This window comes from Natrix helvetica (genome assembly GCF_964273705.1).
Source record: "Natrix helvetica genome assembly, chromosome: 1".
NCBI lineage: Eukaryota > Metazoa > Chordata > Lepidosauria > Squamata > Natricidae > Natrix > Natrix helvetica.
The window spans coordinates 27,302,505-27,321,371 of record NC_138548.1 but is presented as its reverse complement, the minus strand read 5'-3'; the positions used below and the strand labels follow the sequence as shown (position 1 = coordinate 27,321,371).

The following is an 18,867-nucleotide window of genomic DNA, read 5'->3' as shown; positions in this document are numbered from 1 at the left end:
AACGCCCCCCTTGCCACGGCCGCCACATGGTCATCCATTGACAGCCGGGCATCAAGGAGGATGCCCAAATTGCGCGCCCGTTCCACAGGGGGCAATTGCTCGCCCCCTATGGCCAGCGATGGAATCAGCTGGCTGAACCGAGGTGCCGGTAGCCACAGCCACTCAGTCTTGGAGGGGTTGAGTTTAAGTCTGTTGTCCCCCATCCAGACCCCGACGGCCTCCAAACACCGGGACATCACTTCGACAGCCTCGTTGGGGTGGTTTGGAGTTGAAATATACAGCTGAGTATCATCAGCGTAGAGGTGATACTCAACCCCAAAACCACGGATGATCTCACCCAACGGCTTCACATATGTGTTGAACAGGAGAGGCGAGAGGACCGACCCCTGTGGCACCCCACAAGTGAGTGGCCTCGGGGTCGACCTCTGTCCCCCTGTCAACACACATTGCCTCCGGTCGGAGAGGTAGGAGCCGAACCACCGCAAAACGGTACCTCCGACTCCCATCCCCTCCAATCGGCGCAATAGGATACCATGGTCGATGGTATCAAAAGCCGCCGAGAGGTCTAATAGGACCAGGATAGAGGAACAACCTCTATCTCTGGCCCTCCAGAGATCATCAACCAACGCGACCAAGGCTGTCTCTGTGCTGTGCCCAGGTCGGAAGCCGGACTGGCGTGAGTCTAGATACTCGGATTCGTCAAGGTGTCGTGGAAACTGCTGGGCCACCACATTCTCAACAACCTTCGCTAGAAACGGAAGGTTGGAGACTGGACGATAGTTAGCTAGCTCCATTGGGTCGAGTGAGGGCCTCTTAAGTAAGGGCCTCACCACCGCCTCTTTCAAGGCGGTTGGTAAGGATCCCTCACCCAATGAGGCATTCACCAGGCCCAGAAGCCAGCCTCGTGTCACCTCCCAAGATGCCAGTACCAACCAGGAGGGACACGGGTCGATTAAACATGTGGTGGGTCGCAGCCGTCCACGCAACCTATCTAAATCCTCGGGGGCAACAGAATCAAACTCCTCCCAGGATGGTCTCACAAGACTCGCTGTTGGCGGCTCGTCTGGTCCACTGAGTGGGGCCCATCCGCTCCGGATCTGAGCGACTTTGTCCTGCAGATATTCCCCAAATTCCTCTGCTCTGCCCTGTAAGGGTGCCCCCTGCGTCCTCTGTGACAAGAGGGAGCGGGTCACCCTAAACAGGGCGGCAGGGCGGTTATCCGCGGACACAATAAGGGTGGCGCAATATCTACGTTTGGCCGCCCTTAATGCCACCAGGTAGGTCCGCAAGTAGGATCTTACCTGTGTTCGATCAGATTCGGAGCGTGAGGACCTCCACCTGCTCTCTATGGCTTCACAGTACTCCACAAGGGGGCTCCCTCTGATAATGGGGAAAATCCGACATTAGAAATTACATTTGGTCTGGACATTTTCCCCCTATAAATAAATACCCGGGCAACGCTGGGTTATCAGCTAGTATTGAAATAATAGTGTTTTAGAAAAGTGGTAGGAAAGATGACGAGTTACTTCTAAGATTTTAGCTAGTTGTATTTCAACTGTCTCCTTTTAAGGCATGAATGTTTTGTTGATAAAGGAAATAATATACTTCAATTTGTTCTTTCTCTGTGATTGACCAGACTGAACTTTATCATCAATGTTAACTCTCCTGTTTTTTATGGAGGCATCATATGCAGTTTTCATTGATTCCTGGCTTCTGCAATTAATGAAATAATTGCTCTTTATTGATTAGATAGTTCAGCAAATGAAAATGTTCAATAGCCAAATTCTTGCTTTTCATCATGGCATCCCATAGCTTGTTTTCTGCCACTTTGTTTTTTGAAAATTAAAATGAGATGAGAATGACTTTAGAAAGCTGCTTTTAGTCAGATTAAGTACAGAATGAAGTCATGGTCTAAAGCAGGGGTGGGGAACTGTGGCTCTTTTGCGACTTGTGGACTTCAACTCCCAGAATTCCGGAACCAACATAGCTGCCTCAGGAATTCTGGGAGTTGAAGTCCACAAGTCGCAAAAGAGCCACAGTTCCCCACCCCTGGTCTAAAGATTACTGGATGAGTCTATACATACATACATCTAAATAAAACAAGTCACAGTATGTCTTAGCATATTGATTCCCCCGAAAATAAGACCTCCCCGGATAATAAGCCCAATCAGGCTTTTGAGCGCATGTGCTAAAATAAGCCCTCCCCCAAAATAAGCCCTCTCGGAAAATATTGCAATACAACAGCAGCTCAGATGTGTAAAATTGCCAGAAATAATATTGATGCGATAATAATATTAGTCTACTTGACCAAGCGTGTAACAGTTAGAATATTAACATGTTCAACATTTTGTGACCATTGAAAGCATCTGGGCTCAAAATTATGCACTGCCCTTTGAAATATTTAACATTTCTCTTAACTGTGACCCATGGTTTAATTGTAAATTGGAATTCTGAAAAGTTGCCAGACCTTTGAATATTTGAATTTTTGCAGTTTGGTAGCACCTACGTTTGAGAGTAAGTAAATAGCATCTTAAACCCAATATACCTGATTACTTCTGTTTAAAATGTTGGCAAATGTCCTGTTGTGTTACACTTCTTAGTTAGTTCAAGTGTGCTGTGGATGAGTATAGATGACTAGGTCTTGCAAGTCCCCGTCCTCCCCATGATTAATTGTAATGCACAGTGTGCTTTGCACAGAGCCCTGCATAATCTAACGCTCCCTCCTCTTATAGTCAAGCTCATTTATTTTAAATGTCAAGGTATTTTTTTTAATCAGGAAAATCTTCCTCTCTGCAAACTGCTTTCAAGTACACCAGTACTTAATGAAATATTGGTAGGATGAATGGCAGCTCTTAATGTATAAATGAGGCCATTGCTATGAAGTTTAATTGAGCTGATTCCCGAGATGCTTTTAATTACTTCTTTGTGATATGTACCAAGATCTCTGTAGCTAGATTGCATGTTCAGTTCTGAAGTATTTATTGAGGTGTCACTGCGTGCGTGTAGGTACATGCACAAATGGCATTCACAGAATGGCTCCGTACAGCTTTAGCTTATGCTAAGCTAAAAGGGGGCTTGGTGTTGTGTCAGCCATTGTCTTAGTAAGTTGTGTGAAACAGGGTTGTTGCTTTAAGCCACAATATGATTGTAGGGGATGCGGGGAAAGAGGAAGCAGAGAATGCTGCATGAACTCAGCTCTTATGTTTTGTTAATTCAGGTTTGGTGATAAAATGTTGTATGAACTCAACTTCAGGGCTGATATAATGGTTGAAATATTATCTCCAGAAGCAGAGAAGGGAATCATTTAGTTTAGAGAGAAAGTCAATTGAATTGGCAAGCAATGTTTGCACAAAACCCTTAATTAGGTTACTACGGGTATGTAGGGTGAAGCCCTACACCTTGCCAGCTTAAACCCAGGGAAGGACATTTCAAATCAGAATAAACCACAGGTGCCTTCCTAGTCAGCTGTTGTGTGAATATCATAGGGCAGTAACAAGTGCAGAGGTTGCTCAACCTTGAATGTGCAATATTGTGCCCCCAAAAAACCTGGAGTTGTAGAGTTGCTGGAAAAGCCAGTAGGAGAATTTGGGAGAGTGGATTGGAAGTGGGGGTGGTGATGGTGGTGAGGTCCCTGGGAAGTTCCCAATATTTGTGAGACTTGGAGAAGACTCCAGAACTGTTTGCATGATGGAATAAGCCAAATTTGGCACCAACTAGGGGTAAGGCACATTGTACTACAACATACCATGTACTGATAAAATTCCTTCTTCTTTTTTTAAAGGTCCACTTTGATCAGTTTAAAGATGCACTAATCCTCATCTTGTCTAGCACATTAACAAATGAAGAGTCCTTTCAACAACCAGGTAAGACCTGTTTTTGGAAATGTTGAGATTCTGGCAACCACCAGGAAAGGAGAAGTACATAGTGCAACCATAATCCATTTAGAAAAGTTTCCCTGTTTATAATGAAGTGTGAAGAAGCATTTGGGCCAAGTGGCTTTGATTTCCGACACTACGTTCTCCTCCAAGTAGGAACTGGTGGCTTCACTATATAAATATTTTGCTTAATTTATATGCAATTTAAAAGAAGTAGCTGCAAGCAGAAGGAGGGACATGTCAACTCATCAAAAAGTTAACAGGTGTTGATTGGCTGGCAAATGGAAATTAGAAATATTGGTATCAAACAAATGCAGGTGTTCACAGCATACTTTGATTTAATTTTTAAAACTATTTTTAAGGAAGTTGCACACATGGTACTCATGGGCCAATCCCTAATCCAGTGTTTCTCAAATTTGACCATTTGGAAGTGTATGGACTTCAAGTTGAAGGTATGGTGGTCTCCAAAGAAGCAGTAGCACTTAGATATATACACTGCTTCATAGTGCTTTGCAGCCCTCTCTAACTAGTTTACAGTATCTGCATAATGCCCCCAACAATCTGGGTTTTCATTTTACCGATATCAGGAGGGTGGAAGGATAAGGCAACCTTGATCTGTTCAGGATCAAACTTCTGGCAGTCAGCAGAGTTAGCCTGCGGTACTGCACCACCATTGAGCAGTAGTAGTAGCAGTAGCAGTAGTAGTAGCAGTAGTTGTCCGCAAATCTTCAACAATAGATTTTGCAAAGACGTGTAAAGTATTTGTTTCCCCAGATTCTGTCTCTGAGACCTAGATCACAAAATGTACTAAACTTTAACGTCATTTGCTTGACTTTGATGTAGTGTATTAAGTGCAAATACTATAAGCATTTGAGAGTTAGTCAAAAAAACTATAAGTATAGTAAACAAACCATGGCTTAGTTGAATGTATGAAAGTAGTTTTTATGTGATCACAGTTGTTTTCTTTCAGGATGTAACATAACTCTTTTCCTTTGCATTCTGGTATTCACCTTTATGATTTCATAGAAAGGCTATGTGAGACCTCTTGGCTGATATTCCAGGCTTGCTGGAATAAAGTTATTTTTTTACCATCTGTCAGAGTTTTTAAAATGTATTTATCCAATTTGTATGACTGCCCATCTCATCATAAAATCAATTAAAAATTGCAGTCACAATACTAAAACATTGTGAACTGCAACCATAATGCTAAAACTTAAATACATGCAGCTGCCAAGAAAAACATTATAGTCTATAGCAGTTAAGGAAATCCTTTTTCCACAAAACAACTGAAGTAAAAATACTTAGCATTAATGAGTCTGTAAATCAAAAGACAGTCTAGAGAAGTGTTTCTCAATCCCAGCAAATTTAAAATAAATGGACTTAAATTTCCAGAATTCTTGAGCCCCAACCTACGTGGCTGAGGAATTCTGGGAATTTAAGTCCACTCATCCTAAAGTTGCTGAGATTGAGAAAGACTGGCTTAGAATAAGGAAGAAGAGAGAGACACTTGATATTAAATTAAATGGAGGTTAGCCTCTTGGGCATTACTACTATAGAATTAAAGGTATAGTCTTCTTTCCTGAGAAAATGGCTTCTGATTAAGTGTGTAGAACGAGAGCTAGCTTAATGTAATGCAGTTAAACTTTTTGCACTTTAAAATATGCTCTAAAATTAAAACATTGCAAAGCTAAGGAAATATTTTGGATGTCTTTAGTAACTGAAGGGACAGCCAAGCTGACTTTGTTTTATAGAAATAAGTTTGAAAATATAGTATAACAATAAGGGTTGCAGCATAGTTAGTAATTGCTTACAAAAATAGCTACTCAGGTTGATTAAACCTGACAGTAGTTAGCAAAGGAAAGGAATTTGTGTGTTGGGACATTTCTTCTGCCCAGTCCTCAGGCTAAAACTATATGTTTGTGCTTGTACAGAAAATATTTTTAAGTTGACTGGATTCATGTTGCTGAGTAGATAGTTTACCAGAGGGCAAATAAAGAAGATGCATCTGGGGCTTCAAAAACCCTAAGGTTTCTTTCCTTTATATTTTCTGACTGCCACTTGGAGATTCTCGGTTTGGGTTTTTTAAGTTGAAGTTTCTGAAAGTGTAATAATATGTGTGGTCTAATCAAAGAAGCAAGAGTTCTTAATTCTAATTCATTTAATCAATCAATTGGTTATTCGTGTTCATAGCCTTGCCTTTGGACAGCCAACCTTAAATGAGTGATGGGGGGGAGAAATAATTGTCCCATGGCTGTGTGAGGTGAATCTTTATCTAAAGGCGTGTCAAAACTGTGTGTGTGTGCGCGCTATTGCACCCTCACGAGTGCCCACACCCACAATTCAATGCCCACCTGTGCATGTGCGCAGGAAGTTTTTGCCCTTCCCAGGCTCCTGAGGGTTTCCTGACTCCTGGGGAGGATGAAAGCAGCCTCTTCCAGAAGTCCTCCGGAAGCCAGAAATGGATCATTTCTGAACTTCCGGTTGGCCCATTGGGCCTGTTTTTCACCCTCCCAGGCTCTGGAGGTTTTCTTGAAGCTTGGGGAGGGTGAAAATGGCCTCCCCTGGCCCTCCGGAAGGCTGAAAACCAGCTGGCTGGCACACACATGCGCGCCAGAGCTGACAGTTCTCATGTCAGCAAATATGGCTCCGCATGCCACCTGTGGCACGCATGCCATAAGTTCGCCATCATGGCTATAGTCTATACTCTCTCATGCACACATACTCAAGCTAAAACTTTAATAAGAATCATTTTCTCAAAGGAACCATCATCTTTGGTAGCATAATGTTCAAACTCTGCTCATGGAAGTCTTGATTTTTTATAATTTCTAACGTTGCTTGTCCATGACCTGACCAGCAAATCTACAAGAAGCCAATGTGGAATGACTTCCAGCTCACATGGAAGCATTGTGGTGCATATTCGGATGTTAAATATTGTAGGCAACTATTCTGTAAACACAAAGACTCTGGAGATTCTCAATCATCCAGCTCATGGTTGTCCCAAAGGTGCTTTTCCAAAAGGCAACTGGACTTTGTTTTTTCTTGAAGACGTTTCACTTCTCATCCAAGAAGCATTCTCAGTTCTGATTCCATTCCCCAGCATTCAGTCAGAACTGAGAATGCTTCTTGGATGAGAAGTGAAACTTCTTCAAGGAAAAAAAAAGTGCAGTTGTACCTTTGGGTTTTCAAGGAAAATGACCGAGAAAGTCCAGCTGCCTTTTGGGAAAGCACCTTTGGGGTAAAGACAGTTTTCTTCAATATAAGAGAATATACATTGCTTAAAGCTGAACTGTGGAATCCTTGGTGCTCTCTGATTTTGGTTGTTTGCTTACTATTATATTTATTATAACATGAAACCAAATAGCCTCGCCAGAGGCTACTGATCTTGATGGTCATCTTGTTCTAGTTTTTTTTAATGCCTATGGTCTGACTCAGGCTTGCTCTTGTTTTTATTGTTCTTTGCGTGGTGCTGTGTTTTTTGTTGCCCTTTGAAAACTTTCCATGTATCCATCACTCGTACAATAAAATGACTACAGACAAAGCGGTGCTTTTTGTAGTGGCTACATGTGTACTGCTTCAGAGATGGGGGTGTTTTGTTATTCTTTCCAGCCCAACAAAATCTTGGAAGGAAATTATGAAAAGGGTCTTGGGGCCAGTCCATTAAAGGGAATAACTCTTTGAAGCAAAACGGCATTGGAACAAATTTGGGAGGGTGAGAAGGTGGCCAAGCAGAAAAAAGACTGAGTTTTAAAAAGTGTTGAATCTGGCCAGAAGCTGAAGGGAGAAAAAATGCAAGGGGAAAAAAAGTCCCAATGCATCCCTAGGGAAGAGGGAGATGCCCCCCCTTCCTCTTCCCCATTCACACATCCCAGGGTGGAGCATATGCAATCTTTCCTGTATACACTGTACATGTATACAGATATAAATCAAACAATGTGAGGGAAGAGCAAAAACATATCCATGTGCAAATAGGTCACATTGTTTAGTTACACAGGAAAAATATAAATGTCTCTTATGGCTATACTGTTAGGAAAAGAGTTGGAAAGAATTCCCAAGGCTTGCTGTATGTGCTTTCCTTCCTTTGTTTTGATATGGCAGCAAGAGGGCAGAGGTGGTGCCCCTCCTGTGTAGCAAGAGCTAAACCAACATTATCTGAGCTGTGGTATCCTCCAGAGCAAGGTTTCTCAATCTCAGCAACCTTAGGATGTGTGGACTTCAACTCCCAGAAATCCCCCCCCCCCGCCCCAGCATCCTGGCTCCTCCCCACCCCAATGCTTCAGTAATGGCAGTCATGGCTTCTAGGCTGGGCTGAGTACAGTGTATTTCCAAGCCGCAATGCTATTAGTTGCAGCTGTGAAATTCTTCTAAAGAAAAGTAATGCTGCTGATGTAAGGAAAAAAACTATAATTAAGCCATGGGTTTCTGTGAGAATTGTGAAACAACTAAAGGTTTATGAAAGTTATTAAGAACCATGGTGGTGCACTGGTTAGAGTGCAGTACTGCAGGCTACTTCTGCTGATTGCCAGCTGACTGCAATTTGGCAGTTCAAATCTCAGCAGGTTCAAGGTTGACTCATCCTTCCATCCTTCCGAGGTAGGTAAAAGGAGAACCCAGATTGTTGGAGGAGGCAATATGCTGACTCTGTAAACGGTTTAGAGAAGGCTGTAAAGCACTATAAAGTGGTATAAAAGTCTTAAGTGCTATTGCTCTTAGTTTGGATTCTTTGAAGAGATCCAGTTAGGGCATTTATTAGAAGAGCAACAAGAGGAGATTGACAGCACAAGCCATCTATGATAACTACTTACCCAAATGGTTGGTGAAAAGAAAACTGAATATAAATAAACATATACACATATGTGCGCATACGCACATAAAGGAATGACGTGTGCAAAAATGCAAAAAATAACATTGCACTAGAAGTCTGCAAATGCGGTGCTATTAATCAGAAACCTTCTAACGCCCTACGTTTCCTGCATGCAAGGTGTGAAAAGCATGATTATATTATTTTAAGAGAAGGGCAGACAGAGCTGAAGGGCGGAGTTAAATGTGTCATCAATCTAGAGTCCTTGCATTGCCACAAGAGATCCAAGTTCATGCCCCTCCCCCTTTGAATTCTGTTGGCCCTTATCTAGTAACAATTCAGTGATGACCATCCTCCGTTCCGGCGGGAACAGAGATTCAATCTGATTGGTCGAAGGGTCTGGCAGCTCCCTATAAAAGGGCTGCTGTCAGACTGAACCTTCTCTGGATTGTACATAGTTGACTTCTGTTAATAAAGAGCTGTTGCTGCCTAAGTCTGAGTGTGCTTTTCCTTTACCCGATCTAACAATTAGTTGATCATGTTCTTGTCAACTTTCTTCTCAGCAATCTTTCTGAGCATGCCCTGTCAGTGTTGGGCAATTCCATTCCCTACTAGCACTGATGAAGTTACCTAGCTTGGTAATGAAACATCTGTAAGAAGCAACCAAGCTCAGAGAGCACCGAGGACCCCATAGTTCAATTATGAGCTACGCTGCCCAGCAAGATCTGGAGATCGCTAGCATTAGGTATTTTAATCCCTTTGTCACTGAATGGGCATGGTAATAATTAGAACTGAGGAGAGACTTCCTGACAGTTAGAACAATTAATCAGTGGAACAGCTTGCCTCCAGAAGTTGTGAATGCCCCAACACTGGAAGTCTTTAAGAAGATGTTGGATAGCCATTTGTCTGAAACGGTATAGGGTTTCCTGCCTAGGCAGGGGGTTGGACTAGAAGGCCAACAAGGTCCCTTCCAACTCTACTATTGTATTGTATTGTATTGTATTGTATTGTAATATGTCACCACATACAACTGCTCTTCTGAAATAACAATGTCTGCTTGTTCTGAGCTACATATCTATTTAGTAACATAAAATCTCCTTTGAGTCAAGGTCAGCTCCAGGGGATTTCATGGATAAATCTATCTAATATTGTTAGTAACCATAGAAAATTGTTGTTCCACTGTTATCTTCAGCTATGTTTTTAAACTTTCCAATTTAGCCTAAAGCCGTGGTTTTTCATCCAGATGCTGAGCACATTCAACTCTGCTTAGTTTTTCAATATTACCCAAATATGCCTATGCCTTGTTTAACACCTGTTAACCACCGTTGCCAAATTTGAGTGCTGATCGATTGGAATTTGATTCTTGCAGAGGTCCCTACATGAAAAGGTAGGGGAGAAGCAGAACTGTAGTCAAAAATAATGTGAAAAGAACACGGTTGCCTTGCCTATCTCCAGCCTGGCTCAGAATACAATGGACAGATCCTATAAAATTAGTTCTGCCTAAGATCAGCTTCGTACAAGTAGTTCTCATTTTAGAACCATTCATTTAGTGACTGTCCGAAGTTACAACAAAAAAGTAACATGACAATTTTTCATATTTACAACTATTGTAGCATCTAGCTTCCCCCATTGTCTTTGCTTGTCAGAAGGTTGCAAAAGGTGATTGCATGACTCTGGGACATACATACATGCCAGTTGCTAAGCATCTGAGTTTTGATCATGTGATCATAATCACGTGAGGTATGCATGTATGATGGTTGCAATGTCCCGGGATCATGCAATCACCTTTAGTGACCTTCTGATCAGCAAAGTCAAAGGGGAAGCCAGATTCATTTAACAACCGTGTTACTAACTTAACAATTGCAGTGATTCACTTAACATCTGTGGCAAGGTCATAAAATGGGGCCAACCTCACTTAACAACTGTCTTGTTCAGCAACATAAATTTTGGGTTCAATAGTGGTCGTAAGTTCAGGATTGCCTGCATTTTCTTACTTCCGTTTGTCCTGTTAATTGCTACGGAGAGTAACGTTTCAGCAGCTTCCAGGAGAATCTCTGTTGGTTTTAGGCAGCCTTACCCATCCTGCCTCTCTTCCAGGTGTGTTGACAATACAGCTGCTAGGATTCCCAGCCAGTGTAGAAAAAAGCCACGCTGGTCCTCCTGGGGCCCACCGCGTGGCCGAGTGCCAGATTTGGAAAAGCTGCATTATCCCCGAAAAGCCACTCTGGGAAAAATCTGGCAAGCAAACCAATCAAAGCTATGAATAAATAAAATACCTTTTAAACGTATGACTGTTTTATAATCTCTGGCACTGCTGTCTGAGGGATTTTTTAAAAGATAAAAGAGAAATAAAAGCGATGTGAAGCTCATCATCGCTCGGCGGGATGGGCATAAATATTTCATGGCCAGACCCTGGCTAGCTCAGAAATCAAGAGCTTTCCCCCCCCCCACAGCTGCTCGGCCTCCATCCCCCCCACCCAAGCTGAGTGTGTGGAGATAGTTAATATCGGAGGGTGGGGGTTGTCCTGATGGAAAAGCCTTGGCATCGAATGCTGATACATAACAAAGCATAGCCTCCAGCAATGACTGATTGAGGGGTGTAGTCAATCAGCTGGGTGGAAGCCCACAAAAATTCCCCAACTGAGATCTGATTTCATGCACTTGAGCCCACGAGCCCCCCCCACCTCGCCCCACACCACAATTGCCTCTGATCTCAGCTAGATTCCAGCTGCAATGCTGGCAGGAGCCCAAGGCTTCTGACATCAAGGAGGGTTTTTTACCCCTGTCCATTGAATGATCTTTGGGGTCCCTCGTTTCAGTTTTAAGACAGAAAATCTATATTTAACAAAAGCCACAAGGAGGGGAGGGTGGTTGGCTTTCCTGAGCCTCCCTCTCAGTCTTGGTCAGGAGGAAAGAGAGGCCTAGAAAAATAATCCTCTCCTTCCTTTCACTCTTTCAATATTCCCTCTTACCTTTTCAAAACATCTAGTACTCTTCTGTGATACCCAAGAACTTACTCCAAATAATTAATTTTATCATTGTAATCCTAGTTATATGTAAGGTTAAAAATAAACACTTTCATTATACATAAAAGGCCTCGAAAAGAGAAGGTTGAAAAAACCAAGCCAGTATTAGAAATATTCCTATTTTTCTAGTCATTGTATATTAGTCATGCCGGCCACATGACCATGAAGACGTCTTCGGACAGTGCTGGCTCTTCGGCTTTGAAACGGAGGTGAGCACTGCCCCTTAGAGTCAGGAACGACTAGTACATATGTGCGACGGGAACCTTTACCTTTAGTGAAAAGAAGGACTAGGGGAGAAGTGATAGTATTCCAGTATTTGAGGGACTGTCACAAAGAAGAGGGAGTCAATCTATTCTCCAAAGCACTTGAAGGCAAGACAAGAAACATTAGATGGAAACTAATCAAGAAGAGATGCAACCTAGAACTAAGGAGAAATTTCCTGACCGTGAGAACAATTAGTGGAACAGCTTGCCTTCAGAAGTTGTGAGTGATCCATTACTGGAGGCTTTTAAGAGGAGACTGGACAGCCAACTGTCTGAAATGTATAGGGCAGTGGTGGGATTAAAAAAAAATTACTACCGGTTCTATGGGTGTGGCTTGGTGGACATGGCATGGATTGGTGGGCGTGGCAGGGGAAGGATACTGTAAAATCTCCATTCCCTCCTCACTCCAGGGGAAGGTTACTGCAAAATCCCCATTTCCTCCCGATCAGCTGGGACTCAGGAGACAGAATAAATGGGGGCAGGGACAGTCAGAGGTAGCATTTACCAGTTCTCCGAATTACTCAAAATTTCCGCTACTGGTTCTCCAGAACTGGTCAGAACCTGCTGAATACCACCTTTGGTATAGGGTCTCCTACTTGAGAAGAGAGTTGGACTAGAAGATTTCCAAGGTCCCTTCCAACTCTGATATTCTATGGTCTATGTTCCTGCTTGCAGACACGTAACTCCAACTATATTATGGGACAAGATAGGCGCAGAAGGAAAAAGGAACCTAGATATAGGAAAGGGAAATTGCGCTTTGAGAAATTATTTTCATATAGAATGTATGAATGTATGGGAAAGATTTGCTTGAATTGCTTGACAAAGCCCTGTATAAAATGGCTGATTAATGTAACTGTGAATTGCTAAGTGGGCAAAAACAACCCCTTATTGGATACTAACACGGGAGTGTGACTCAATGCTTCTTGTCCATTATAAAAATTGTGGGCAGAAAGGTGAGAGACACACAAAATTTGGGGAGAGATCTCCTTGTGTCCTTTTTTCTGTGCAGAATAAAAGTCTTTTCAGTCTACTCCCTGATGTGTTCTTCATTGGGCTTTCATATATTGGGCATTAATTCAGAGTTTCTTGAAGAACCTCTGCATCAGTGTATTTATTAATGACATCTATATGGCCACCCAACTCGAAGCAAGGAGACTCTGGTCCATGTAGAATCTGTTTAAATGCCAGCTAAGCCATAATAAGTGGGGCTCACCTATTCCATCGAACCAATATTGTGGCATCATTTAAAGACTGAAACCAGTCACACATGACCCACTGCCCGGTAGCTATTATTATTTTTATTTATTTGATTTATAAAAATAATTATTATTTTTATTTATTAAATTGGTTTGCCACCCAGGTGACTTTGCGCAGTTTACAAATTATGTGGAAGATACCTGTCTATTGATGTGGGTGATGTTGTGACTGATTTCAAACTTTGTATGAAGCCACAATATTGGCTTGATTTTGGTTCAGTGGCTTAGCTGTAATTCCGAACGAGATCTTGATGACTTTTTGAACAACTCATAGCTTTAAAAAATCTTGACTTAATTTGACGCATAAATGTAGATAATGTGTGATAATTATTAAGGGCATGTTGGCATCATTTGTAAGTTTTTGTGTACTGTATATTCACTGAATAAAACCTAGAAAGCTTTGAAGCAGATCTAATTCTGTAGTGCCCTTACATATCTATTGAATCCCTTCTACCATCCTAATAAGTTTCTCTCTAAAGCAAGGTGGGGAAAAAGGAATGGGACACAGAGAGAACCTGCCATTGCTAACATGCTAGAGATGATGGTGATAGGGAAGCAGTTGCCAGCAGCCCAGCTTTAATGGTAATGGTAAGGTTTGCTTTTGTTCTTTTGGGTCTTATTTAATCAGCTCAACTCGTTTCTGATTTTTCCTATCTCTGTGTTTCATCCTATGGCTTTTATGCCCAGGCTTCCAGCTACAAGAAACCTTGTTAAAATTGCCTTCTTCAAACACAAGCGCCCGCTTGCATTCCCCAGGGTTTGCAATATGTATGGATGGGGTAGAAATCCAGGGGAAATGAGAAGGGGGTTATCAAAGGATTTCTGTTCCTGTGTATTTTATAATTCATTGCATAGCTAAGCTAAAGAATACATTTCCACTAACAAGGTCTTGAGCAGAATCTATGTAGAAAGGGTATTCAAGATGACATGAAGAGTCTTAATGTGAGCCCCTTATATGTTCCTTCGTGTGTTTGAACATGTTTCTTGTTACTTAGCTTTAAATCCCGACAGCCTTCATCGGGATTCTCTAAAAATGAAACGTCATCTAATTTTGAATCACATCTTAATCATCAGCACACCCCAGTACATGGCATAAAATCACCGATATACGTGTAAATATGGGTGTGTATTCAGTGTACTTTAAAATACATTCTTTTTGGTGAAGTAGCTCATTTTGATATTTTATACAACCGCTGGAATTGAGACTGCAGCCATTTTAACACCATCGTCAGTTTTCCCTTTGCGTTGTCATGTTTAATAAAACTTTACTATCTCCATCTTTTTTATGGGTCGGAGCTGTCAGTGCCATTTAGAATTTATGCAAATCTCAATTAAATGCTAAAAATAAGACTAAAAGGTTTAGAGCAGATGGGAGATTAAAGGATTGAGTAAATAAAAATGTATTTGCTTAATGCCAAAAAGACAGAAGCTTTCCAGGCTTCCTGGATAAGATCTTAATGTCTGATGTGAGATGAAACTGTTGGTTAGAATGAGTCCCACCATTTGATAAAGAGGGGGGACTTGCCTCAGGCAGCAGATTCATGAAAGTAGTAATGATGTATCATAGGATGCTACTTGCAAGAAGCGAGAGTTGGTTTTGTCTAGTGGTTAAGGCACCAGCCTAGTAACCTTGAGGTAGTGAGTTCTAGTCATGTTGTGGCCCGCCAGCAGCCAGGTTCAGACAGTGGCAGCAAGTTCAGACAGTGAGGAGGTTGGGGAGGAACATGAGCCAGTCCTGGAGTCTGGGGAAGGCTCTGATGAGGGCTCTGTGTCGGAGGCAGAGATGGTGCCAAAGCCGTCTGGCAGTTATCAGCTGCCTTCAGAGTCAGACATCATTAAGGCAGGCAAACAGCTGGAGCCTATTCCCAGTGAGTACATGTGCAGAGTTGCCGGACAAGGGAACAGCTAAAGAACAGGGATTGACTTGGGAGTAAGGCCACAGATGGACAATGAATGGCCCCTCCGAGAGAAAATAAAAGAGGAGCGAAAGGGGAGTGGAGTTTGCAAAAGTTTTGCAGATATTGGCCTGTCAGCTCTCCAAGCCAGATAAGGTCTGTGACTGCAAATCCTCCCTTGAAAGACTTTGCTGGAAGTGAATGAGCAGAATTCACAGTAAATTAATAAAAGGGGTTTTTGTCGGGACAAGGAGTTTGCTTCATGCTCTTGGGAAGCCTCAGTCAGAACAAGTCATACCTTAGGCACAAAAGCCAACTGGGTGACTTTAGGCCAGTCAATCTCCCTCAGCCCAGCTCCCCTCACAATGTTGTTGTTTAGGGGAGGAGGAGGAAGGAGTATTAGGGGTCTTTTGCTTTGAGTTATCAATAAAGGGAGTGGGAGTTGCATACACATACAGTACATATACATGCTGTCCCATCAGCAGCACTGATGAAAGATGTGGTTGCTACATGGACAAAGAGAGTATAATACTGCCTTTTATCTCACTCAGATGTATATGTACATAGATCTAGTCTATTATTATAATATATAATGTAGTGTAGCGTAATGTAATGTAACATCATGTACCTCTGTCTTTTGCTTGAGATATATAATCCTTCCTTCAGAATCAGCAATGATATGTGAAATACAGAAAAGGGGTAAACAATAGTAAGCCAAAGAAATTAAATGTATGAAATAACAAAAAAGGAAAGGAAATACAACTATACCTATTTTACAGCAATGGCATTCGTTATATAATTTACCATACTATTCCTAAGTATTCTTGCCAATCATGCTTGCTTTCCCCATATTCATACATCACTTTGTTCTTTCAACTTCTCATTTTTCTTTTTCAGAATCTCGTCAACAATTTTCAGTTTTGAATTTTTCAATTGTCCTTCCTCGATCAATTACTTTTCTTTCATATACCTGTTTGATGATTTGATCTTCATTCGTTCAGCCATTGTGTACCACCAAGCTATTTCAGTGTATTTCTTTCATACCAGTCACTCATATATCAGTATTCACATAGTACTAATTCATAGTTCAATTCTATGACACTCTTTAGCCTGATTGTGTTCATTCTTTTCCAAGTAGCTTCCACCTCTCTCTTTTTTTGTTGAGGGATTTACCTACTGACTTTTTTCAAACCAGGCAAAAATTATCTTCCTGAAATTGCTCTACATTTACTCTTGTTTATTTTACTTCTTTCTCTTTCTTCCATGTCTTTTTCCCCCAAGATCCTTTTTTTTTCAATTTTGAATTTCAGAGCAGCTATTCTGTAATATCGACAGGTCCTTTTGCAACACAGAATGAGCTATAAGCACTAAAATAGTATCTTTACAGAATATATATTTCACACTGTAAATCGGTGTATTATGAAATGATTTCCTGGTATCTCTCATTATGAGAGGCTTAAATGCCTAGAATCAATGAGTTTCCCCTACACTCACCATCTGACCCTTTTGAAGAGAGAGGAGGTGATACATTTTGACTGGCAGATGACAGAAGGAGACATCCAATGGAGTAAAGCTGTGAGGAAGGAAGATTCCCTCAGAAAGTCCTCTACAATGCAGCTGTTGTGAAGAAGTGACAGTTCATGAGTTAGTTGCAAGAATGCATAAAAAAGAAGGGCCAAAAGAGAATAAATCTTTGCATTAGCATTTTTCCTGCTTATTTGATAGTGTAGGTGATGAAGCACTCTTTAGATGTGTCTGGGATTGCGATTTTCCAGAAGTTAAATTTTGTGCGAGATTTACTACAGCAGCAAAAGCAATATTCTTTTTCAGTGCTCTTCTGTATGATATGTTCCCTCAAATAAAAAAAATATATGGCACAGTAGCGGGAGAAAGCATCCTTCTTCATTTGAAGAGATTCGACTTACTTTTACCATGCCAAGGCTCTGCCCCACTTGTAATTCTGTAGGAGGGCATTCCACTATAAAACAATAATATCCGCAGGGTGTGTGCCAAAAAAAATCATGCTGGCTGGGGAATTCTGGGAGTTGAAGTCCACAAGTCTTAAAGTTGCCAAGTTTGGACACCCCTGGGGTACTACAACCATGCAGTAGAAAGCTAAATCTTGTGAACACCCTTGTGAAAATAGGACCCAAATTGCTACCTTGGAATAACTTTCTCTAGTGTGGTATTTTCCCAATGGCTATTCTGACTATGGATGAGAGGTGTTGCAGTTCAACCCAATTGTAAGCTGCCAAGTGAACAAAAGACATGCATTCATCTATTTATATTCAATAAATAAATTGTATAGGGCCGTCAAGTTGATTGGCAATTCAAAGCAGTTTCTGGCAATTTTGTTGTGGACGCCAGCAGCCCACAGAGCTGGCAGCATATTCGAACAGTGAGGAGGTTGGGGAGGAACATGGGCCAGTCCTGGAGTTTGGGGGTGGCTCTGATGAGGGCTCTATGTCAAAGGCAGAGAGGGGGCCAGAGCCATATGCCGGTTATCAGCTGCCTTCAGAGTCAGACATCAGTGAGGCAGATGAACAGCTGGAGCCTGTTCCCAGTGTGCGCATGCGCAGTTGCCAGACGAAGGGAACAGGGGTCGATTTGGGATTAAGGCCACAGGTGAACGATGAATCGCCCCTCCCAGAGGAAATAAAAGAGGAGTGAAAGGAGAGTGGAATTTGCAGGAGACAATTAGTTTACTTAATTGGCTCGTGACTCTCTGACACTCCTTGCCAAGTTTTGCAGATATCGGCCTGGCAGATATCTCTCCAAGCTAGATAAGGTCTGCGACTGTAAATCCTCCCTTGAAAGACATTGCTGGAAGTGAATGAGTAGAATTCACAGTAAATTAATAAAAGGGGTTTTTGTCGGGACAAGGAGTTTGCTTCATGCTCTTGGGAAGCCTAGGTTGGAACAAATCTAACCCAGTGTTTCTCAACCTTGACCTCTTGAAGATGTATGAACTTCAACTCTCAGAATTCTGGGAGTTGAAGTCCACACATCTTCAAGGGGGCAAGATTGAGAAACACTATTTGCTGTTGCAGACAGGCTACAGACAAGTCTATTCTGTTTTTAACATCATGGATGCCATCTCATCTCTAGATTCTTCACCTGAAGCCCAGCCCAAATACATCAAGGATGGAAAGCGCTATGGGAGGCGATCCTTACCAGAGTTCCAGCAATCCGTGGAAGAATTTGCAGAGGTGACAGTGATTGAACCTTTGAACAAGGATGCCCTCTCCTCCCGCCTCTCCAACAATGACTGTGATGAGGTAAGGATTTAAAAGCAAGCCAAGTGGATGAGGAGAAGGGAGTCTGGATCTGAGATTGAAAATCCTTCTGTGTGCATGTGTGCAAAGCGTTTTAATCTTTCTTCCAAGAATTATGACATTTTAAGATACTTCAGCTCCCAGAATTCACTAGCCACCATGCATAAATTCAAAGTTTCTGAAGTTGAGAAAGAATGCTGTGGACAATGGGACGAAAGTTTTGGTTCCTAAAGTTCATCACTTCATACTGCAGCTTATTATAGTTTCTGGCTTGGAAAAGCACATTGAAAAAAAAACTTTTTTAAAAAAGGAATTAAGAATGAAGTAGAAAATGCAAATGTAGAGAAACTTAAGTTGAACTAAAACAACATAATTACGTTGCATCTTAAAACCCACAGGCGATAGTGACATAGATCTGCATGAATCCTGATCCACTTCATAAGAGAGGCACAGTTATACTCTTGAGAAAATAATATTGT

The 18,867-nt window shown here is 41.8% G+C and overlaps 1 protein-coding gene across 10 annotated transcripts in view; it reads left to right on the top strand.

Moving 5' to 3' along the window:
- Window positions 1–18,867, top strand: part of NIN (ninein) — a 140,608-nt gene that overhangs the window by 41,917 nt on the left and 79,824 nt on the right. For all 10 annotated transcript variants that reach the window (XM_081948854.1, XM_081948858.1, XM_081948855.1 and 7 more), the window contains exons 3-4: window positions 3,782–3,863; window positions 18,222–18,391. In XM_081948854.1, the coding sequence (XP_081804980.1) occupies window positions 3,782–3,863; window positions 18,222–18,391 (252 nt within the window). The remainder of the gene's footprint in view (window positions 1–3,781; window positions 3,864–18,221; window positions 18,392–18,867) is intronic.